Raw genomic sequence first — 23,339 nt, 5'->3', positions numbered from 1 at the left:
GCTATGGGATGATGAGCAGCAACTGCAGAACATTCAAATGAGCAAGACCACTTTCTAGGAACTATGTGATGAGCTTTCCCCAGCCCTAAAGCACAGCAATACTAAAATGAGAGCTGCTCTGATAGTTGAGAAATGTGTGGCAATAGCTCTGTGGAAGCTTGCAATGCCAGATTACTACCAGGCAACAGGGAATCAATTCAGAGTGGGTAAATCTACCATGGGGTCTGTTGTGATCCAAGTTGCTAGAGCAATCAATAGACTTCTGCTAAGAAGGGTAATGACTCTGGGAAACATGCAGGACATAGTGGATGGTTTTGCTGTGGTGAGGTTCCCTAACTGCAGTGGGGCGACAGACAGAAGGCATATCCCTATCTTGGCACCAGACCACCTTGCCAAAGAGTACATAAACTGAAAGGGGTACTTCTCAATAGTGTTGCAAGCACTGGTGGATCACAGGAGCTGTTTCACCAACATCAACGTGGGATGGTTGGGAAAGGTACATAACACATGCATCTTTAGGAATTCCGGTCTGTTCAGAAAGCTGCAAGCAGGAACTTTCTTTCCAGACTGCAAAATAACCATTGGTGATGTTGAAATGCCAGTCATGATCTTGGGAAACCCAGCCTACCCCTTGCTCCCATGGCTCATGAAGCCATACACAGGCAGCCTGGACAGCAGTAAGGACTGGTTCAACCATAGGCTAAGCAAGTGCAGAATGGTGGTGGAATGTGCCTTTGGATGTTTAAAAGCTCACTGGCATAGGCTGCTTACTAGGTTAGACCTCAGTGAAAGCAATATCCCCATTGTTGTTGCTGCATGCTGTGTGCTCCATAATATCTGTGAAACAAAGGGAGAAATGTTTCCGCCGGGGTGGGGGATTGAGGCAGATCGCCTGGCAGCCAATTTTGAGCAGCCAGGCACCAGGACAATAAGAAGAGCACATTGAGGGGCACTGCGTCTCTGTGAGCCTTTGAAAACTAGTTTCATCAATGGCCCACAGTAATGTGGCACTTATGTGTGTTGTTCCTTACCAAGCTATCCCCTTCATTGCATGTACTCCCCTGTAAACTACATCCCTGGTAACCACAGTGCGCTGAAAGAATAAAGAGCCTTTTCTCCTCAATCCATTAAGTTTTATTGTGCTCACAAACACTGAGAGACAGCAAAGAAAAGTAAGATAACTTGGGGCAAAAGAAGGACAGTTTGCTTACAGATGCACTGCAATAACAATCAAAGGTGTGGGAATGGGCGCCTTCTGGTCCTTGTACCCTCCCCTGGAGTTGAGTGCAAGGAATACCGGACTTCGCCCCGCCCCCATGGCCACATCCTAGGACGTCTGGGAGAGGAGGATGTGGAACTTGGTGACGATGGCAGCAGGTTCAGCATAGGCTGCAGCAGGGCTCTAGCATCCACCTGTCTTTCTTAAACCTCAACCAGACACCTCAACATGTCTGTTTGCTCCCTCATAATCCGAACCATCTCGTCCTGCATGTCACACTCCTCTTCCCTGCATGCTCTTCTGTCCTCACGGTTATTGTGCAGGCTCTCTGACAGTGTCATCCTCCATGCGCTGAGCTCCGTCTTGTCACTCTTGGAGGCACGCATTAACTCACTGAACATGTCCTCCCGAGTCTTCTTTTTCAGCCTTCTAATCTGGGAAAGTCTCTGTCCTGGTGTGGAGGATGCGCTGACGGACAAGGTTTCAGCTGCAAAGAATACAAAGCACAAGGGTAGCATTAACAGTGCATACATTGTTTCTGGTGCAAGGTTAAATCTTTTTATAAAAGAAACACCCCTCAATGCACTTCCCTGCAAGCCACAACGTAATCAGAACCACCGGCTACTGCAAGAGTCAGTTTGCTGCTCCAGTCTTTTTCGGAGAACACCCCTATGTAGCTGGAGTGGCCACCGATAACCACTCTCCCAATATTTTGTTCAGATTCAACATTAAAAATAATAGCATGTAACCCCTACAGTTTGGAGGTGCCTTCCCTGGCATCACGCTCCGCCAACAATTGGTCCTGTGAAGGGATGGGCTCCAGAGTTAAAAATAGTTCTTGGCTGTCAGGGAGAATGGATCCTCTGCTTGCCTGACTCACATTCTCCTCCTCCTCCTCCTCTTCCTCGTTAACAATGTCCTCCTTGTTGTTGCCCGAGGTGGCCAGGGGCTCCTAGGAAGTATCCATGGAGCGTTTTGGGGTAGTGGTGGGGGTCGCCGCTGAGAATTGCATGCAGCTCTTCATAGAAGTGGCATGTCTGTGGCTCAGAACCAGAGAGACTGTTTGCCTCCCTTCTCTTCTGGTATGTTTGCCGAAGCTCCTTTATTTTCATGCAGCACTGCTGTGTGTCCCTGGTATAGCCCTTCTCCCCCATGCCCTGAGCAATTTTGGCACAGATGTCAGCATTTCTTCTGCTGAATCGGAGCTCTGCCTGCACAGACTCTTCTCCCCACACAACAATAAGATTCACCACCTCCTGTGTGCTCCATGCTGGAGCGCATTTGCAACCTTGAGCGTAATGAGCTCTCTACGCCGATCAAACAGAAAACGAAAATTCAGAAGTTCCCGGGGCTTTAACAGGGGGATGGCTGTTTCCTGTGTACCTGGCTGAATTGCACTGGAGTTGAAAGTGCTCCCCAGAGCAGTCACAGCAGAGCACCGTTGGACACCTCCTGGAGGCCAATTCAGTCAAATTACACAATGCAGTGTCTACACTATCCCCATGTCAATGCGTCGATGTCGACTGAAGTGCTATGCCTCTCGCGGAGGTGGAGTACAGAAGTCAACTTTACAAGCCCTTTAGGTTGGTAGAAGGGATTCAGTAGTGTAGACACATACAGTATTAACTCGACCTAACGGGGCATATGTCGACCTAACTTTGTAGTGTAGATCAGGCTTAGATGTGTGTCCCTATGGGTACTCCGTTTCAGGTGCACATAGGCTCTTGTACCTTGATCGGAGCTTTTTTGGTAGTAATGCCTGTTCAGCTTGTGCATGCACTCTATACATCCTTGTGCCCCATACCATGAATGTACAGGCGAGTCTCATCTTATGCTGGGGTTACGTTCCGCTGTCAGCGCGTAAAGCAAAAATCGCATATAGTCAAAATTACATTGAGTGTAATGGCTGGCGGAATCGCCCGCACTACAGGTATAGTATTTAAATTGTTATTTTTCTCTTTTTTCGTTGTTTTTTTTGTTTTTGCCGACTGCGCAAAGCTGAATTCGCACATGTTAAATGCGCATAAGATGAGACTTGCCTGTATAGGGCTGCATGGGTGAACCACCCTCAGTTCCTTCTCTACTGCAAAGTCCCGCAAAGGAAACTCCAAAGCAGAGGGGAAGTAGGGCAGGTAGCGGAGCACCTGTAAGGACACACATCTCAAAGAACTCCAGTTACTGCACAAGATGAGTAACATCTCCTTCTTATTTAAGTGTGTCCCTTTGGGTGCTCCACAGGTGACTCCCCTGGCATAGCCCCACAGGGAAGAGAGAGCTTTGAAACAGCATCTAATACTGAAGGCAGAACTGCCTTGCCAACTGCAGCATCTAATCTAGAGGTGTGAACCAAAGCATAGTGGTTGGAAAAAGTTTGTACTGAAAGTCCAGCTTGCAGGTCTGCAAGTTTCAGCTACTGGAACATTCTTGCATGGATGCAGACTATGACCTTGTAGAATGGGTCAATATTCTAGAACAGGAGAGAGCAAACTATGGCCCGTGGGCCAGATCCGGCCCACCAGCCATTTTAAGCCAGCCCTCGAGCTCCCGCTGAGGAGCGGGGTCTGGGGCTTGCCCCACTTCAGCGCTCCAGTGCTCCAGTCAAGGAGCAGGGTTGGGGGCCGATCCACGCTGTTTCTGAAAGCAGCAGCATGGCCCCGCTCCAGCTCCTATGAGCCAGGGGGCTCCGCTCTGCACACTGGCCCTGCCCCAAGCACTGCCCCCACAGCTCCCATTGGCCGGGAACTGTGACCAATGGGAGCTGCAGGGGTGGCGCCTGCGGATGGGGCAGTACGCAGAGCCGTCTCGCCACAGCTCCATGTAGGAGCCAGAGTGGGGACATAGCCGCTGCTTCCAGGAGCCGTTTGAGGTAAGAGCCGCCCGGAGCCTGCATCCCTGAGCCCCTCCCAGACCCCAACACCCTGCCCCAGCCATGATCCCCCTCCCCCCTCCGAACCCCTCGTACCCTCCTAAATCCCAAACTCTTCATCCCCAGCCCCACCCTAGAGCCTGCACCCCCAGCCGGAGCCCTCACCCCCCCCCCCCGCACCCTACTCCCCCGCCCCAGCCGGGAGCCCCCTCCCACATCCTGAACTCCTCATTTCTGGCCCCACCCTGGAGCCTGCACCCCCAACCAGAACTCTCATTCCCTCCTGCACCCCAACACCAATTTTGTGAGCATTCATGGCTTGCCATACAATTTCTATTTGCAGATGTGGCCCTTGGACCAAAAAGTTTTCCCACCCCTGTTCTATAAGGAGGTTGAATGTTGGCGGAGACATAACATGAAATGGTACACCCAGAGAGCCCTCTTGAAAGCCTGTGGGTGGAGACTGTGGATCCTTTGGGTATGTTTGCAATTTAAACAGCAGCTGTGAAAGTTTCTGAATGGTTTGATTCTGTCCAAATAGAAGGCTAATGACCTTCGCACATCCAGGGTATGAAAGGCAGCTTCCTGCCTAGTCTGATGTGGGGGAAAAAAGGGAAGAAGGAGGATCCAGGGAACTACAGGCCAGTCAGCCTCACCTCAGCCCCTGGAAAAATCATGGAACGGGTCCTCAAGGAATCAATTCTGAAGCACTTAGAGGAGAGGAAAGTGATCAGGAACAGTCAATATGGATTCACCAAGGGCAAGTCATGCCTGACTAACGTAATTGTCTTCTATGATGAGATAACTGGCTCTGTGGATGAGGGGAAAACAGTGGACGTGTTATTCCTTGACTTTAGCAAAGCTTTTGATACGGTCTCCCACAGTATTCTTGCCAGCAAGCTAAAGAAGTATGGGCTGGATGAATGGACTATAAGGTGGATAGAAAGCTGGCTAGATCATCGGGCTCAACGGGTAGTAATCAATGGCTCCATGTCTAGTTGGCAGCCGGTATCAAGCAGAATGCCCCAAGGGTCGGTTCTGGGGCCGGTTTTGTTCAATATCTTCATTAATGATGTGGAGGATGGCGTGGACTGCACCCTCAGCAAGTTTGCAGATGACACTAAACTAGGAAGAGTGGTAGATATGCTGGAGGGTAGGGATAGGATACAGAGGGGCCTAGACAAATTAGAGGATTTGGCCAAAAGAAATCTGAAGAGGTTCAAGAAGGACAAGTGCAGAGTCCTGCACTTAGGACGGAAGAATCCCATGCACTGCTACAGACTAGGGACTGAATGGCTAGGCAGCAGTTCTGCAGAGAACCTAGGGGTTACAGTGGATGAGAAGCTGGATATGAGTCGACAGTGTGCCCTTGTTGCCAAGAAGGCTAACGGCATTTTGGGCTGTATAAGTAGGGGCATTGCCAGCAGATTGAGGGACGTGATCATTCCCCTCTATTCAGCATTGGTGAGGCCTCATCGTGAGTACTGTGTCCAGTTTTGGGCCCCACCCAACAAGCAGGATGTGGAAAAATTGGAAAGCATCCAGCGGAGGGCAACAAAAATGATTAGGGGGCTGGAGCAGATGACTTATGAGGAGAGGCTGAGGGAACTGGGATTGTTTAGTCTCCAGAAGAGAAGAATGAGGGGGGATTTGATAGCTGCTTTCAACTACCTGAAAGGGGGTTCCAAAGAGGATGGATCTAGACTGTTCTCAGTGGTACCAGATGACAGAACAAGGAGCAATGGTCTCAAGTTGCAGTGGGGGAGGTTTAGGTTGGATATTAGGAAAAAAAATTTCACTAGGAGGGTGGTGAAGCACTGGAATGGGTTACCTATGGAGGTGGTGGAATCTCCTTCCTTAGAGGTTTTTAAGGTCAGGCTTGACAAAGCCCTGGCTGGGATGATTTAGTTGGGGATTGATCCTGCTTTGAGCAGGGGGTTGGACTAGACGACCTCCTGAGGTCCCTTCCAACCCTGATATTCTATGATTATGATTCTATATGGTTTTGGGGGAAAAGTTGGGAGATTCCTGCCTGGAGATTCCTAGGATTTCCTGTGGAGGAAGTGCAAGTTGGTGGCTGTGGTGGAGAAAAAGATTCTTGGACTAGAGGGGCAAGTTGAGACGCTACTAAGAATGAGAGAAGCTGAGAAATTCCTAGACCGCCAGGTTCAGGAAACACCAGTAGTCCAGGTTCAAGGACTAAAGGAGCTGGCCACACAAGAATCGGTGTGAGAGGAAGTCAGCGAGGAGGCCAGGCAGTTTGTAACCACCACAGGCAAGAGGTCTTGGCAGCATTCTACACAGCTGGAGATAGATGAGGATGGGCAAGCTGTGACCACCAAAGAGAAGAGGACCTGGATGAATTACACACAACTAGAAGTTTCAAATTGATATCACGTCCTCAGTGTGGAAACTGTAGAAGGTACCTGTCACGATCGAACAGGTCCAAGGGAATGGAGATATGTACGGGACACATGTGTGGATGGCAGGTCAGCCCAATCTGTAAGAAAATCAAGCTTACCTGCAAAGAGTTTTCCAACCATCCAACAAAGACAGACAATCCTTGTTGGAGATCCAATACTCAGAAGAACTGAAAGAACATTCTGCAAGGGACAGGTGGACAATATGACAATGTGCTGCCTTTCCAGAGCCCAGGGCTGGCTCCAGCTTTTTTGCCACCCCAAGCGGAGAAGAAGGAAAAAAAAGAAAAAGAAGAAAAACCCGATTGAGCTGCCGCCCAAGCGCCACTGAAGAAGAAGAGATGAAATCAAGCACCCGCCACCGAATTGCCGCCGAAGACTACAACAGAGTGCTTCAGCCACCGCTGAAGCGCTGTCGAAGACCCGGACGTGCCGCTGCAATAACGGACGGAGTGCCGCCCCTTTCTATTGGCCGCCCCAAGCACCTGCTTCCTTCGCTGGTGCCTGGAGCCGGCCCTGCCAGAGCCAAGACACGAGATGTCACTCTAAGACTGGATAGGCTTCTAAAGTCGACGGGCAACGATCCCTTGGTAACACTGGTCTACAATTTTTGAGAAGTCATCTGCTTCAGAGATAAAAGGTGCTATTTATTATGTATTTTGATGTGCTGAATTCAAATATGACAATTAAAACAACTGATTGGCTACTGTTTCTAAGATATTTAAGTTTTTACATTTTATGTCTATGTATATTGTGTATTAGTAGAGTTTTAATCATAAATTGTAAACCTAGGTCTTTTCATGTGTTTATGGTTGCTTTACATGATAATATTTCACCTGTTCTGTTTATGTAACACTTTAAAAATCAGCAAAAGGGTTATATAAATAAGATTTATTATGAAACAAAAGGCAAAAAACTATTCTGTACATAGTTTAGTCCTATTCAGTGTCTACTCGGCGCTTCTTGGCTTGTCTCTTGTATTCATTAAATGGAGCATCTCTTGTCACTGTCCAGCAATAGTCTGCAAGCACTAATGGGCTCCATTTGCCCTGATAGCGTTTCTCCATTGTTGCAATGTCCTGGTGAAATCGCTCGCCGTGCTCGTCGCTCACTGCTCCGCAGTTCGGTGGAAAAAAATCTAGATGAGAGTGCAAAAAATGTATCTTTAGTGACATGTTGCAACCAAGGCTTCTGTATGCCTTGAGGAGGTTTTCCACCAACAACCTGTAGTTGTCTGCCTTGTTGTTTCCGAGAAAATTTATTGCCACTAACTGGAAGGCTTTCCATGCCGTCTTTTCCTTGCCACGCAGTGCATGGTCAAATGCATCATCTCGAAGAAGTTCACGAATCTGAGGACCAACAAAGTCACCTTCCTTTATCTTAGCTTCACTTAACCTTGGAAATTTTCCACGGAGGTACTTGAAAGCTGCTTGTGTTTTGTCAATGGCCTTGACAAAGTTCTTCATCAGACCCAGCTTGATGTGTAAGGGTGGTAACAAAATCTTCCTTGATTCAACAAGTGGTGGATGCTGAACACTTTTCCTCCCAGGCTCCAATGACTGTTGGAGTGGCCAATCTTTCTTGATGTAGTGGGAATCTCTTGCACGACTATCCCATTCGCAGAGAAAACAGCAGTACTTTGTGTATCCAGTCTGCAGACCAAGCAAGAGAGCAACAACCTTCAAATCGCCACAAAGCTGCCACTGATGTTGGTCATAGTTTATGCACCTCAAAAGTTGTTTCATGTTGTCATAGGTTTCCTTCATATGGACTGCATGACCAACTGGAATTGATGGCAAAACATTGCCATTATGCAGTAAAACAGCTTTAAGACTCGTCTTCGATGAATCAATGAACAGTCTCCACTCATCTGGATCGTGAAGGATGTTGAGGGCTGCCATCACACCATCGATGTTGTTGCAGGCTACAAGATCACCTTCCATGAAGAAGAATGGGACAAGATCCTTTTGACGGTCACGGAACATGGAAACCCTAACATCACCTGCCAGGAGATTCCACTGCTGTAGTCTGGAGCCCAACAGCTCTGCCTTACTCTTGGGTAGTTCCAAATCCCTGACAAGGTCATTCAGTTCACCTTGTGTTATGAGGTGTGGTTCAGAGGAGGAGGATGGGAGAAAATGTGGGTCCTGTGACATTGATGGTTCAGGACCAGAAGTTTCATCCTCTTCCTCTTCCTCGTCTGACTCAAGTGAGAATGATTCTGGTGCATCAGGAACCGGCAGTCCTTCTCCGTGGGGTACTGGGCGTATAGCTGATGGAATGTTTGGATAATGCACAGTCCACTTTTTCTTCTTTGACACACCTTTCCCAACTGGAGGCACCATGCAGAAGTAACAATTGCTGGTATGATCTGTTGGCTCTCTCCAAATCATTGGCACTGCAAAAGGCATAGATTTCCTTTTCCTGTTCAACCACTGGTGAAGATTTGTTGCACAAGTGTTGCAGCATATGTGTGGGGCCCACCTCTTGTCCTGATCTCCAATTTTGCAGCCAAAATAAAGGTGATAGGCTTTCTTAACCATAGTGGTTATACTGTGCTTTTGTGATGCAAAAGTCACTTCACCACAAACATAGCAGAAGTTATCTGCACTGTTCACACAAGTACGAGGCATCTCTGCTCACTTTGGCTAAACAGAAATGTGTCCCTTTGCAAAATCAAACACTGACAAATAAGAGAGCACGACACTGTATGATTTCTAGAGCTGATATAGGGCAATTTGTTCAGCAGAGTGATGTAAGCTTCGTTATGATTGCATCATCCATGACTTCTAGGAATAACATGATGCAATTCATATCATGTATGACGCAATACCAGCTTCAGATTGCATCATTCATTGTTTTGCCTAAAAAGCAAGTACTGTCCAAACCCAGTCATAGATTTATTCATAGATCCAGTCAAAGATGTATTTTAGTCATTTCTGGTTTAAATTGCGATCCCTTCCCTTTATAACTCACTTATCCTCCGCCATTCCCAAGTCAAGGGTCGTATATACTGACCCAATAGCATATCTTGAAAACTAGAGCCAATCAACAATTTTAAGCATCATTTTCGTTCTCAGTGACCCAGAATTAGTAAAGTTTGACTACATTTATTTCAGAAGCATTTTGGCTGTAGAGCAGTGTAATGGTTCATAATGGCACTAATGACCCTGCGCTGCGGGATACCTCACAGATAGTAGATGGCTTCAGGGAACTCTGAAGAGATCTTCTCTGAGACCTTCCTGTCCCACGAGCAAAGGAAGACAGAAGGCAGAAGACTCTGGAAATGAATCACTGGCTAGGAAAGTAGCACAGGGTGCATGGCTTTGCTTTTGTGGGACATTGGTCCACCTTCTACAGGGAAAGGGGGCTGTATAGTTTGGATGGTCTCCGCCTCAGCAGAAGTGGGATCAATCTCCTTGAGGACCAGCTGACGAGAATAGACAGGAAAAAGGGGAAGGTAAAAAGAGGGAAGATATGAACACTCAGCACAAAATCAAGAGGTTGAGAACAAAATTAGTCAAGAAACCAAAAGGCCATGAAGAGGAGAAATTCTTGAATTGCCTATACATTGATGCTAGGAGACTGCTGTAACAAACAAGAGGAATTTAAATTGCTCATTTATAAGCATAAATTTGATCTAGTTGGTATTCTGAAACCTAATGGGAAGATTTGCACAACTAGAATGTTAAAATCAAAGATTACAACCTATTTAGGAAGGATTGAGTGGGCAAAAGGGGAAGGGGAGGGGCACTCTTTTAAAAATGGCATTACCTCTTTCTGAGTCACTGATAACTCAAAAGAAAATGGTCTTGAATGCTTACAGATCAATGTTCTAAGAGATAAAGCACAAGATGGGGTAATAGTTTGTGTCTCCTACAGACGTCCAAATCACACTAGAGAACAGGATGACTGCCTCCTTATGCACTTATCTATAATGCGTAGGAAAAAAACTGTTCATGGAGACTTCAATTTGAATGACAGGAGCTGGAGGTCTCATGCTGCCAGTGCTAAAAGATCCTTGAAATGTCTAAACACTTAGAGTTAAGCATAGATGACAATTGCTTAACTCAAAAAGTGTTGCAGCCAACAACAGGGAATTCTGTATTAGACCTTGTCCTAACAGATACAAAGGAACTGATCACAGAACTAAAAGTTAATTGTGGCATAGGTACAGGTGATCATGATTTGATCACATTTATAATGTGCAAGCAGAATAAAGTCCAGACCAGTAATAGCTATACCTGGTGCTCTAATAGGCCAATTTCACAAACCTGAAAACAATTATGAGCCAAATCAGCTGGGGGGAAGAACTCAATCAGAAACATGAATGAGCATAGTGATAAGAACACCTTACTAGATGCCCCAAAAACCACAATCCCACAATAGAGGAAGAAGGTCATGCTGGTTAAAAAAACAACCTGCTTTAGAGGGGTAGTGAAGGCATATGTAAAAAATAAATAATATATAAAAAATGGAAGAAAGGGGAAGTTGACAGTAATGAATATAAATCAGAAGTTAAAAACTGTAGGATATTGATAAGGGAAGCCAAGGGACACAAGAAAAACATAGGGTCGTATGTGCTCCAGGAGTCGAGCACCTATAGGGACTCTACTCAAAGAAAAAGGAACAGTTATAAACCTTTATAACTCTGCACAAGGCTTCAACTCTGTTGAAGGTTTCAGCAAGTGCAAGAGGAAAGACTATTTTGTACTTAATCCTAAACAACACCCAGGAGTTGGTTCATGAAGTAACAACAGCTGAGCCACTAAATTAGAATTATCACTAAAGAATTCTGTGCCGCATTCTTGGGGGAGCAAAAGTAGCACCATGACACTAAGCTTTGCACAGGGGATTAAAAATATAAGCTAATCAAAGAGGCTCTATAGTTAGAAGTGAGGAAATTAAACTCCTTAGACTCATTGTGGAGACTACAGTAAGCATTCGTAGCAGAATCCCAGATTATCCCACTGCTGACTCCTGCAGGGTTCTTGTACCTTTCTCTGAAGCATGTGATGCTGTCTACTGCGTGGTCCCAAGCCTGAATGTCTACACCACAATTAAACAGCCCCTTAGCCAGAGCCCCATGAACCCAAGTCAGCTGGCCCAGGCCAGCCGTGGGTGTCTAATTACAGTGTAGACATACCCTAAATGGCATTTTCAAGCTAGGCTGGGGAATGCCTAGCTCACTATTGGGACCAGTCATGTAGGTGTGCTGAGAGCATGCCTGACACTGGTTACCAGCCAGGCCCTGCATCAGGAGGGTCATACACAGCCCGTTGATAGTTGGTGAGGCAGCACAACACCCACTCAAAAGAGACAAGGGCACAGGGAAACCCAGGGTGAGCGCGAAAGAGCCACTGAGTGTGAGCAAGACTCGAGAGACACTGACAGACTGGGGGGCATCTGGGGTACCCAGATAAGGCAGGGAAGGGGACATGCAGGTAGTCAGGGCTGGGAAGCTCTCCTTCGGGAGGGAGAGAGAGTGTGACAGATTTCTGTTACCAATCTGCCTGAGGCATCAGGTGATCAGGCTGAGGCCACAGGATCGTTAGGGTAGGAGATGAAGGAGCACACCAAGTGACTAATTTAAAGCTTTATTAATTAAATAACAGCGGTGAGTGTTAGCATTAGTGCCTGTGCCCCCTCTTCTTCTTACGTTACACCCAGGCTTGGCCAGCCTTGGGTTGTGCATGTGTGAGTATGAAAGTGGGTTAGGGCACGGGCACTAACACTTTTTCCCTTCCTCTGAGTGACGTGGGGAGCACCCAGCACTCACCGCTGTTATTTAATTAATAAAGCTTTAAAATTAGTCACTTGGTGTGCTCCTTCATCTCCAACCCTAACAATCCTGTGGCCTCAGCCTGATCACCTGATGCCTCAGGCAGATTGGTAACAGAAATCTGTCACACTCTCTCTGTCACATTTTTGGTGGAGAATTGTGGGGGGGGGGGGGGAGACCCTGCGAAGTGCACCAACTGGTCTGCCCTTGGTATTTCATGTTTGCTCTGCCCGGCACGGTTGGTATTTCATGTTGAGGATTTTATGATTAAAGGTGTGCCCACCCTCAGCCATAGTATTCCTGAGAAACAGAGAGAGGTTTAACATTCCTCTCTCCACCCCGGTCCACTTTGGGCGGCGGGGGAAGTCATTGCAGGTGGGTATACCCCCGGTTGTAGATGTCCTGGGCACCTGGACTTAGAGATCCTCGCTCCAAGCGAAAGGAAAAATCCTCGGTGCATACACCCTCAGCCGTAGCATGCCTGAGCATAAGAGGAGAATTTAAGGTTTCTTGCTCTGCCCGAGAAAGGTTTTGGATTTGGTATATGGACCCTCGATGGTAGAGGACCAAGTATTACGGAGGGAGGCTTAGCGTCTCTCCCTCTGGCCCTGGGGGGTGAACATTGTAAGCCCTGGTGCCGGCGTGGGCAGAGTGAAATTTCAAGGGACTGGAAAAGGTCTTAGGAGTTATACTAATGGATTGTGACAACATGTTCAGGAAACAGAAGGGTACAGCTGCAGACTTGGGAGTCCCACTGTCATGGGCGATGGCATCATTGATGGGTTCACGGCTGGACGCATGGGCATTAGGGAGCGTGGACACGAGAGTCCAGCTACCTGGCCGCTGGGGTCAAGGAAGGCTGGCAAACTGGATGCCCGTGCTATGGGGGAGGCAGCAAAGAGGGACGGGACCCTGTTGCCTCTTTCAAAGGGGGGTGAGGGCATCTCCCAGTTGGAGAGGGCTCTCACCAAAGTGGGATACAATCCCTGGGGTTCCGTGGCAGAGCTTCAGAGAAGCGTGCATACTTGACAGGATTTGTAGACTGGTATGCCGAGTATGAAAAGCAGAAGGGTAAAAATCTAGGGGGCAGCTGTGGGATTAATATGGACTGTGGCGGCCATGTGGTATCAAATGTTGTCAGGACAAAAAGAGGAGTTGGGGAGAAGGGAAGAGGTGTGTACCTGACAGCTGGTAGAAATTGAACAATTGAAAGCACAAATCACTAACCAGGCGGCAACCCAAGCCTATGCCCAGGACAAGTTGCAAGCCTTAAGACAGGACTTCCAGGAGGAAAAGGCAGAACACACCTGCCTGGAAGCACTGGCTAAGCAAGTACCGGTCCTTCAGGGACTCATCAAAGACTTGACCATCCGTGCTCAGCATATGCCGCAACGGCAGTGTGCTCACCATGAAAAGGAAATCAAACAGTTGAAACGCCAATTGGCCGTGCGTTCGGTCCAGGTGGCAGCCATTACAGCAGGTGAAGGGGGAGAAGGTCGTATGTACGGCACCCCCAACTACAAAGAAGAGCACCCCGTGGGGTGATTACGAAGAGGAAAGGGACCAGGAGGGGTGGGGGCTAGTTAAGGAGCCCACCCTCCTTGCTAAATTGGTAGTGGAACAAAGCCTGTGCCCATGGAAAGGGATGGTTCAATGAGAAAAACAGGAACGGGCCCCGACAAGCAGGCAGGCAACTGATAAAGAAATTGGAAAACGGGTTGGAAGCCCTGAGGACATAGTGGCAGGAGTAAGGAAAAAAGTAAGTACAGACATGGGGAATTCAGATCCCTGAAATAGTACTTGGAATGGTGAACTCTGAGTTGATGAAGGTGTCATTTTGGGAGATAAGCAAGTGATTTAAGGAAAGAGAGTGAGAAGTTAACTCTGCAGAGGCTGGAGGGAATTAAGCAGTTAAACTTTGTGAAAATGTCAAAAAGGATGTGTTATAAAAAGAAAATTCTTGGTTTCTTCTCAGCCATTCTGAAGGAAAAACGGGCCCTTTTCCAAAGGAATGTCTGTAAATAATCCAGGCAAAGAGACAATCTAATTGAAAGCATTTGACTATGAACAAGTTAGTCAAATTTGTTAAAAGAATATAAGGGGGTTCTATTGGAACTTAACTTCCCCAAATGTATAAAGGGAGTGTAATTTATATATAACTGTAAAAACAGAGCAGTGTAGAAGGAATGTGCATTTTCCCCAGGACATGTGCAGTGTATATTGTAGAAGGGGTAAAAGAAAGGAATATTTTAAGCACCCCCAAAGGGGTAGAAACATGTTCTTTTTGTCTTTCAGAAAATCAGGAAAAGCTGATATCAGCTGAAGAGCAACCCAAAATACCATGAATCTACTGTCACAATAGAAATTGTGTTTTGTATTCTATGTTTTGTCTTGTGTTGTTTTTCTTGTTGCTAGCACTGTTGGCTACCCCAGACCTTGAGCCAGTGGGCTGGGGAGGATGGAAGTGTATGTTGCAAAAGCTGGGGAAGGTGGCCCTGTCACGGAGTGTGGGGGAGTCAGGGCCCCGCACCCCCACTTCCTGCGATTCACTGTGACTCTCAGCCAGCCAGTAAAACAGAAGGTTTATTAGATGACAGGAACCTAGTTCCAAGCAGGGCTTGTAGGTACAACCAGGACCCCGCAACCAGGTCCCTCTGGGGGGCAAGGATCTTAGACCCCAGACTTGGGGTTCCCTGCCTCTTCCCAGCCAGCCCAAAACTGAAACCAAAACCCCCTCCAGCAGGCTCTCTCCCCCTCTCCCTTTGTCCAGTTTCCCGGGCAAAGGTGTTGACTTGCCCCCCCCCCCCCTTCCTGGCTCAGGTTACAGGCTCAGGTACCGTCCCTCACCTAAAGTCATCCCCTGCTCTCCCATCCCCCATGCAGACAGTCCAGTAAAACTAAACGACATTCCCAGGTCAATCCGCCCCACTCCCTACTGCATCACATCTCTCCCCACTTTGAGACTGAACTGAGCAGGGTCACTCTGACCAGTGACCTGGGGAAGTTCAGGGCCCCCTCTCCGGGACAACGCATCTGCTATCATGTTGGCACTTCCCTTCACATGGACCACATCCATATCATAATCCTGCAGGAGCAGGCTCCACTTCAGGAGCTTGGCGTTGACTCCTTTCATCTGGTGTAGCCAGGTCAGGGGAGAGTAGTCGGTGTACATAGTGAAGTGTCGCCCAAACAGATATGGCTCTAGTTTCTTAAGGGCCCACACCATGGCCAGGCATTCCTTCTCGACGGCTGCGTAGTTTTGCTCCCGGGGTAACAACTTTTTGCTCAGGTACATGATGGGGTGTCTCTCCCCCTTTTCATCATCCTGCATTAACACCGCCCCTAGTCCCATGTCTGAGGCATCAGTGAACACCATAAAGGGCTTGTCAAAGTCTGGGTTTGCCAGAACTGGGCCACTGACCAGAGCCTCCTTCAGCACCCGGAGAGCCTCCTGGCACTCCCCGGTCCAGACCACCTTGTCTGGCTTCCCCTTCTTGCAAAGCCCAGTGATGGGGGCAGCTATGGCGCTAAAGTGGGGCACAAACCTTCGATAGTACCCCACCATCCCTATAAAGGCTTGGACCTGCTTTTTGGTTTGTGGAGCAGGCCAGTCCCTGATCATCTCCACTTTGGCTGGTTCCGGCTTTAGGCAGCCGCTTCCCACCCGATGGCCCAGGTAAGATACTTCAGCCACCTCCACCTTGCACTTCTCAGCTTTTATGGTCAGCCCAGCCTCCTGGAGTCGGTCCAGCACTTGTTTAACCTGGGACACGTGGTCCTCCCAGGTCTGGCTAAAGACACAGATGTCATCAATATATGCCATGGCAAAACTCTCCATCCCTCTCAGTAGCTGATCCACCAGGTGCTGGAAGGTGGCCAGCACTCCCTTGAGGCCGAAAGGCAGGGTCAGAAACTCATAGAGCCCCAGAGGGGTGATAAAGGCCGATTTCAGCCTGGCATCTGCATCTAGCGGCACTTGCCAGTAGCCCTTTGTAAGATCCATGGTGGTAAGGTACCGAGCTCCTCCCAGCTTGTCTAGGAGCTTGTCAGGCCTGGGCATGTAGGCATCAGATACAGTGATGGCATTAAGCTTCCGATAGTCCACACAGAACCAGATAGACCCGTCCTTTTTGGGGACCAGCACCACCGGTGAGGCCCAAGGGCTGGAAGACGGTTGGATCACCCCCCAAAGCCAGCATGTCCCTGACCTCTCTTTCCAGATCCTGAGCAGTTTTCCCTGTGACGCGGAAGGGGGAGCATCTTATAGCAGATGTGATCCGGTCTCCACCCGGTGGCCTTTTCCCCCAGTGCTACGGGCTGTGGACGTTACGCTGAGCGGCCCCCGGCCTAAGCCGAGACGGGACAGAACCTGGCGCAATGGGGTTTGTGAAAGTTGTCAAGAATAAGGCCTACTTCAAGAGGTACCAAGTAAAATTCAGGAGAAGGAGAGAGGGAAAGACTGATTATTATGCCCGTAAGCGTTTGGTGATTCAAGATAAAAACAAGTATAACACCCCTAAATATAGGATGATAGTACGCATTACCAACAGAGATATTATCTGCCAGATTGCATATGCCAGGATCGAAGGTGATATGATAGTCTGTGCTGCGTACTCTCATGAGCTGCCAAAGTATGGTGTGAAAGTTGGTTTGACCAATTATGCTGCCGCCTATTGTACGGGTCTGCTGCTGGCCCGCAGGCTTTTGAACAAATTTGGCCTTGATAAGATTTATGAAGGCCAAGTTGAAGTGACTGGTGATGAATATAATGTGGAAAGTGTGGATGGACAGCCTGGTGCTTTTACATGCTACCTGGATGCAGGTCTTGCCAGAACTACCACTGGAAACAAAGTCTTCGGTGCGCTAAAGGGCGCAGTGGATGGTGGCCTGTCCATCCCTCATAGTACCAAACGTTTCCCTGGTTATGACTCGGAAAGCAAAGAGTTTAATGCAGAGGTTCATCGCACACATATCATGGGTCAGAATGTTGCAGGTTACATGCGTTACCTGATGAAGGAGGATGAAGATGCCTACAAAAAACAGTTCTCCCAGTATATAAAGAACAATGTAACACCTGACATGATGGAGGAAATGTATAGTCAAATTAGTGCGTCCAGGCTGGTTGGAAAAGAAGCTGTCCATACAAATGCAGCACCCCTCTGATCTCAGCTTGCTGGGCAGGGGTCAACCTATCGGAGAGGGGAATTGTTTCCAGGGGGGAACCAGTGCTTGTCCCAGGGAATAGATCTACTAAAGGGTCATCTCCGTGCTCCTCCCAATCTCCACACACGGCCAACACCACATTTCCCCTGTCATAATATGGCTTCATCATATTGACATGGTACACCCGGCGGTGATGTGCCCGGTTAGACAGCTCCACTACTAGTTTACCTCATTTAGCTGCTTGACAACCTGGAAGGGACCTTCCCAGGCGGCCTGTAGTTTGTTTTTCCTCACAGGGATGAGAACCATTACCTGATCCCCGGTGGCGTAGGCGTGGGCCCACGCCGTGCGGTCATACCAGACTTTCTGCTTCCTCTGGGCTCTGACCAGATTCTCTCTGGCCAGGCCCATGAGCTCAGCCAGTCTTTCTCGGAAGGTCAGGACATACTCCACCACTGACTCTCCATCGGGAGTGGCCTCTCCCTCCCATTCGTCTCTCATCAGGTCTAGGGGCCTCCTTACCCTCCTGCCATATAACAGTTCGAAAGGTGAAAACCCAGTAGACTCCTGGGGCACTTCCCTTACGTGAACAGCAGGTGAGGTAAGTACTTGTTCCAGTCCTGCAGGTGCTGATTCATAAAGGTTTTCAGCATCATTTTTAGCGTTCCGTTGAACCTCTCCACCAGCCCGTTGGATTGGGGGTGGTATGCTGAGGCCCAGTTGTGCTGGACCCCACATTTCTCCCACAAGCACCGGAGCAGGGCCGACATGAAGTTGGACCCTTGGTCGGTCAAGACTTCCTTGGGAAACCCCAATCGGCTGAAAATGGTCAGCAGCGCATCCGCCACAGTGTCTGCTTCAATGGAAGCTAAGGGCACTGCCTCGGGGTACCGGGTGGCGAAATTTACCACCACCAAAATGTATTTCTTCCCCGACCGGGTCGTCTTACTGAGAGGTCCCACTATGTCCATAGCCACCTTCTGGAAAGGTTCCTCTTTGATGGGCAAAGGTCTCAAAGCCACTTTCCCCTTGTCCCGGGCCTTCCCCACCCTCTGACAGGGATCACAGGATCGGCAATACTGTTGGACCGTAGTAAAGACCCCAGGCGAGTAAAAGTTCTGTAGCAGCCTCTGCCTGGTGAGCCAGATTCCCTGGTGCCCTGCGAGAGGGATGTCACGGGCCAGGTACAGTAGCTTGCAGCGAAACTTCTGGGGGACCACCAGCTGCCTCCTGCTCCCCCATGACTCCATTTTCCCTAGGGGAGCCCATTCTCGGTATAGGAACCCCTTCTCCCACAGGAACCTATCCTGGCAACCTCTCCCCATGGTATGTACCGCACTGAGGTCGGTCAGGTCCCTTAGTTTCCGCAAGGAGGGATCTTTCTGCAACTCGGCCTGGAACTCAGCAGCTGGGATAGGGATAGGGATGGGGACTGGCTCCCTCTCGCCGGCTGGGTCAGAAGCTGCAGCCTCCCTGAGCCGTGTCCCTGGGCACTCCCTCCCCTCCGGGGTAGGGCCCTGCGCCTCGGGCAAGGTACCCTCCCCGAGGTCAGGGCGTAGTGCCCCTCACCGGCTCTGGCTATGGGTCACAACCAGGGCACCCTGGGGGTTGCTTGGCCAGTCCTCCAGGTCCCCCCCCATTAACACCTCAGTGGGCAAATGGTGGTGCAGTCCTCCTTGGCCCCCCATTTCAGGTGTACCCTCACCACGGGCATCTTGAATGGGGTCCCGCCCACACCCGTCAGGGTCAGGTAGGTGTTGGGCATCACCCGATCTGGAGCTACCACCTCGAACCGGGCCAGCGTCACCTCAGTGCCCATATCCCAGTATCCATTGACCTTCCTCCCATCCACCTCCATGGGAACAAGGCACTCGCTCCGCAGGGACAGCCCTGCGCCCACCCTGTAAACGGAGAACTTTGAGTCCGGGGCATCAAGCCCTCCAGAGGAGCTGGCCTGGGGCCCTCCTCTCTCCTGTACAGTTGGGAAGCTGTCAGCCCCCCTTTCCTGGAAAGCCTGCCCCTCGTCCGGCTGGGTCTCTACCCAGTTAACCTTCTGTGGGTTCGGTCTGCTCAGTCTGTCCTTGAGTTTGGGGCACTGGGACCGTATGTAGCCTCTCTGGCCACAGTAATAGCAGCTCATGTCCCGTGGGTACCCTCAAGCCAGTTGGTTGGCCTAGAAGCTGGGTGTTCCCCTTGGGAGGGGGTTCTCCATATTCCCCCTTTGGGAGGTCCCAGGGTGACTCTCTCTCTGCATCGTGGTGGGCCTGTTCCTTTGGGACTCCTCCCTGCCTCCCCCGACCGGCTCTTCACAAACTCATCGGCCAGCCGGCCTGCATGTCGCGGGTTCTCTGGCTTTTTGTCCATCAACCACAGCCTCAGGTCAGATGGGCACCGCTCATACAGTTGCTCCAGTACAATCAGTTTAACCAGGTCCTCCTTCGTCTGGGCCCATCTGCCCACTTGCTGGCGTATCTCTCCATGCGGATGGCTAGTTGCAGATATGAGACCTCAGGGGTTTTACGCTGGCTCCGGAACCTTTCCCGGTACATCTCAGGAGTCAGCCCAAACTCACGTAGCAGGGCCTTTTTGAATAGTTCGTAGTCCCCTTTCTCCACCCCTTCCAGTTGGCGGTACAATGCCACGGCTTTGGGGTCAAGGGGGTGAGAACCCAGAGCCTGTCCGCAGGATCAACCTGATGCAGCTCGCAGGCCATCTCAAAGGCGTCCAGGAAGTCATGCATGTCCTCCCCCTCCTTACGCTGGGCCAGGATGCACTTATCAAAGCTCCGTGCAGTCCTGGGTCCCCCCTCACTCACCGCAGCCGAGGGCTCGCTGCCCCTCAGCCTCGCCAGCTCCAGTTCATGCTGCCTCTGTTTCTCTTTTTCCTCCAGTTCATGCTGCCTCTGTCTCTTTTCATGCTGCCTCTGTTTTTCACAATCTTCCAGCTCTCTCAGTTTTAGCTCTCTCTCCCATTCCAGCCGCTTCCGCTCCCCAGATGCTGAGCTTCGCCGGGAGGATCCCCTGCTGGCTGGGGGTGTCACGGTGCCCTCGGTATTCACTGGGCTCCTCCCCGCCCTTCCCCTAGGCATAGGAAGGGGGGGTCTCGGGAAGCCCTCAGCAGCTGGCTGACCACTCCCCGCTGGGACAGACACTAGTGCCTGCCTTGCATCTGCCAGGCTGCTTCCCTCAGAGACAGGGATCAGTTCATTCCAGCGATCTCCCTCCTCCAGCTGGGCAATGAGCTGTTCTTTGGTGAGCCTCCCACTGCGCAGCCCCCTCTGCTTGCACAGCTCCACCAGGTCGCTCTTAAGCCACTTAGCATACATCTTCCTGCTGGCCACTCACAGGCCTGGGTGCTCGCTGCTCCCCACAGTTTCCAGGGAGACCCCTAGGGTGCCAGCCCTTCTCGAGGTCACCACCTCTCTGCCAGGGTCGAGCGGCAGACTCCTCTGCCCCTGGGACCGCTCGCTGCAATCCCCCGGGGGACCCTGTTACTGCAAAAGTCTTTTTTGCTGGTCACACACTCCCAGGGGTTAATTGCCCCTGAAACCATCCCTCGCTGACTCTTCAGCACGCCTGGTCCTCGTCAATCCCCCTTCATTTTACTGCTTCCCAGCCACTTACTGCAGGAAGCGCTGTCCACGGGGTGCAGTAGATCCCACCATTGCCACCAGTTGTCACGGAGTGTGGGGGAATCAGTCCCCGCACCCCCCACTTCTTGCGATTCACTGTGACTCTCAGCCAGCCAGTAAAACAGAAGGTTTATTAGACGACAGGAACCCAGTCCCAAGCAGGGCTTGTAGGTACAACCAGGACCCCCCAGCCAGGTCCCTCTGGGGGGCAAGGATCTTAGACCCCAGACTTGGGGTTCCCTGCCTCTTCCCAGCCAGCCCAAAACTGAAACCAAAAACCCCTCCAGCAGGCTCTCTCTCCCTCTCCCTTTGTCCAGTTTCCCAGGCAAAGGTGTCGACTCGCGCCCCCGCCCCCCTTCCTGGCTCAGGTTATAGGCTCAGGTACCGTCCCTCACCTAAAGTCATCCCCTGCTCTCCCATCCCCCATGCAGACAGTCCAGTAAAACTAAACGACATTCCCAGGTCAATCCACCCCACTCCCTACTGCGTCACAGGCCCACACTCTGGATGCCAAGTGGGTGAGTCCGTACCCCATTGTGAATCGCATCTCCCTGGTAGTGTACCAGCTTCAGCTTCCAGGCAAACTAAAATGGGCGCATGCCGGTCAGCTCAAAACATGTTTTTCCCCTCTGTTTCTGGTCATGGCATCGTGGGCCTCGATTGTGGACCTGCCATCTGCCTGAACTATCCGGGTTTCTGTTTATGGGATTATCTGGATAATTATGAGGAGGGAAAATACCTCCAGAGGCTCTCCCTGTTTCGAGCTGCAGATGGGGCCCGAGCCACAATGTGACATAAGGCTGGAGGGGAGGAGCCATGGAGGCAATGCATAGTCCAGATAGACACAGTAGGGCCACAGCAAAATACCTGATGGGTGGCCCCAGACCTTCCAAGGATCCCAGAGGGACAAACCCTGTTTCTCATGTGGTGGCCTGGGGCGGAATGAGAGACCCTGTGGCAAGCAATAGCAGTCCCTGGATGCAATATTGTTGTTGTGACCTCCTAAACCAGGCAAACGGCATCCATGATGGAAGCCAGGAAGGGCTGTAATGGGACAGCTAGTGACTTTGAGAGTTTTTGCATGTGCCTCAGTTTCCCCAATAGGTGCATTTACACCTATGCTCTTTTTCTTTCCCTTCTGCTTTGTTAACAGGACAGGCAGTAATAGTGAGAGCCCAGGGACACCCCCAAACAGGAGTGGTGGGACCGCTCTTGCTGTTTCAAGCCCGTAGAATCCTTTATTGTGATACGATGTATGTATGGTGGCATATTTTTAAGGGACTCCTTGGGTTTCCGATGTTTTTGTCCTCCTCTGTTAATTTTACCATTATCCAAAATTGGATGGTGGAAGAAGAGGTCTATTGTCCATTGGCAAGGGGGCAGTTGCAGTGCATCATTGTGGGAATGTGGCACTGCGTATTACCTGGGTGTTTTTCCAGGGGCGGCCCCCTGCCGAGAGCCCCAAGTCCCCTGGCCCTGCATATCCCTCCCCAATTGGATCCCAGATGGGATTAATCCAGAAGGGCTCCTTACCTCGCCAGGCAACACCACATGATACAACACTTTGTCCCATCGCTGTCTGAACCCCCATCCCAAAGAGTTTGTTTCCACCTGGGAACAATGGCCCCTACCTTTGGAGGAGGAAGATCTCCATCCATACTGCCTGCGCTTATGGTTCCACTGGGAAGGGGAAATCTGGGAACAATGGCTCGAGTGGACCACCGATGGGAAGGTATATGGGTAGGTTTTCAATGTCACAGAGGTATTGGTACCCGGATGGTGTAGGGTTCAACCTAACCCCCACAATTCCAAATGTTGGTATATCACGTATATCACCCACTCAGACACACACACGTCCCGCCAGTGTGAGGAGGTAAATATTACCTGCCCCGAACGATTTCCAGCATCCCGTCTAAATTGTAATTGTAGCCTCCTCCACCTAGCCCCTAGTCTTCAGGGAATGACTCTAGGAAGGCACCGCCACATCTCCCCCCTTCCCACATCCAGCAGAGGTGGCAGATTTTACCAGCCACCAAATGAGAGGCGGCCACTCAACGATGGATCCTCCTCAGTGCCACCTTTACCTGCCCCTGACACACTATCAGGTCCCCGCCTTCCTCCCCAATTGTACCAGGGGGGCCACCCTCCAACTTGCCCTCCTTAGACAGACGTTGTCCTTGTCCCCCCGAAGAAGGTGGACCTTAGTGAGCTCGTTGTGGGATGGGGCCAATATGGCAGCTAGTATTTGGAACATTCAG

The 23,339-nt window shown here is 50.2% G+C and overlaps 1 protein-coding gene across 1 annotated transcript; it reads left to right on the top strand.

Moving 5' to 3' along the window:
• Positions 1 to 16,579: 16,579 nt before the first annotated feature.
• LOC135884088 (large ribosomal subunit protein uL18-like) lies at positions 16,580 to 17,450 on the top strand. The gene has a single exon (XM_065411384.1). It carries the CDS (start codon positions 16,665 to 16,667, stop codon positions 17,448 to 17,450), a length of 786 nt encoding a protein of 261 aa, XP_065267456.1. The 5' UTR covers positions 16,580 to 16,664.
• Positions 17,451 to 23,339: the final 5,889 nt, after the last annotated feature.

Source organism: Emys orbicularis, chromosome 9 (genome assembly GCF_028017835.1).
Source record: "Emys orbicularis isolate rEmyOrb1 chromosome 9, rEmyOrb1.hap1, whole genome shotgun sequence".
NCBI classification, from domain to species: Eukaryota; Metazoa; Chordata; order Testudines; family Emydidae; genus Emys; species Emys orbicularis.
Note: the sequence above shows the minus strand (reverse complement) of the source record. Positions and strands in the feature narration are given on the sequence as shown.

Coding starts and splice junctions, on each gene's coding strand:
- LOC135884088 (XM_065411384.1), top strand. CDS start 16,665: ATGGGGTTTGTGAAAGTTGTCAAGAATAAGGCCTACTTCAAGAGGTAC.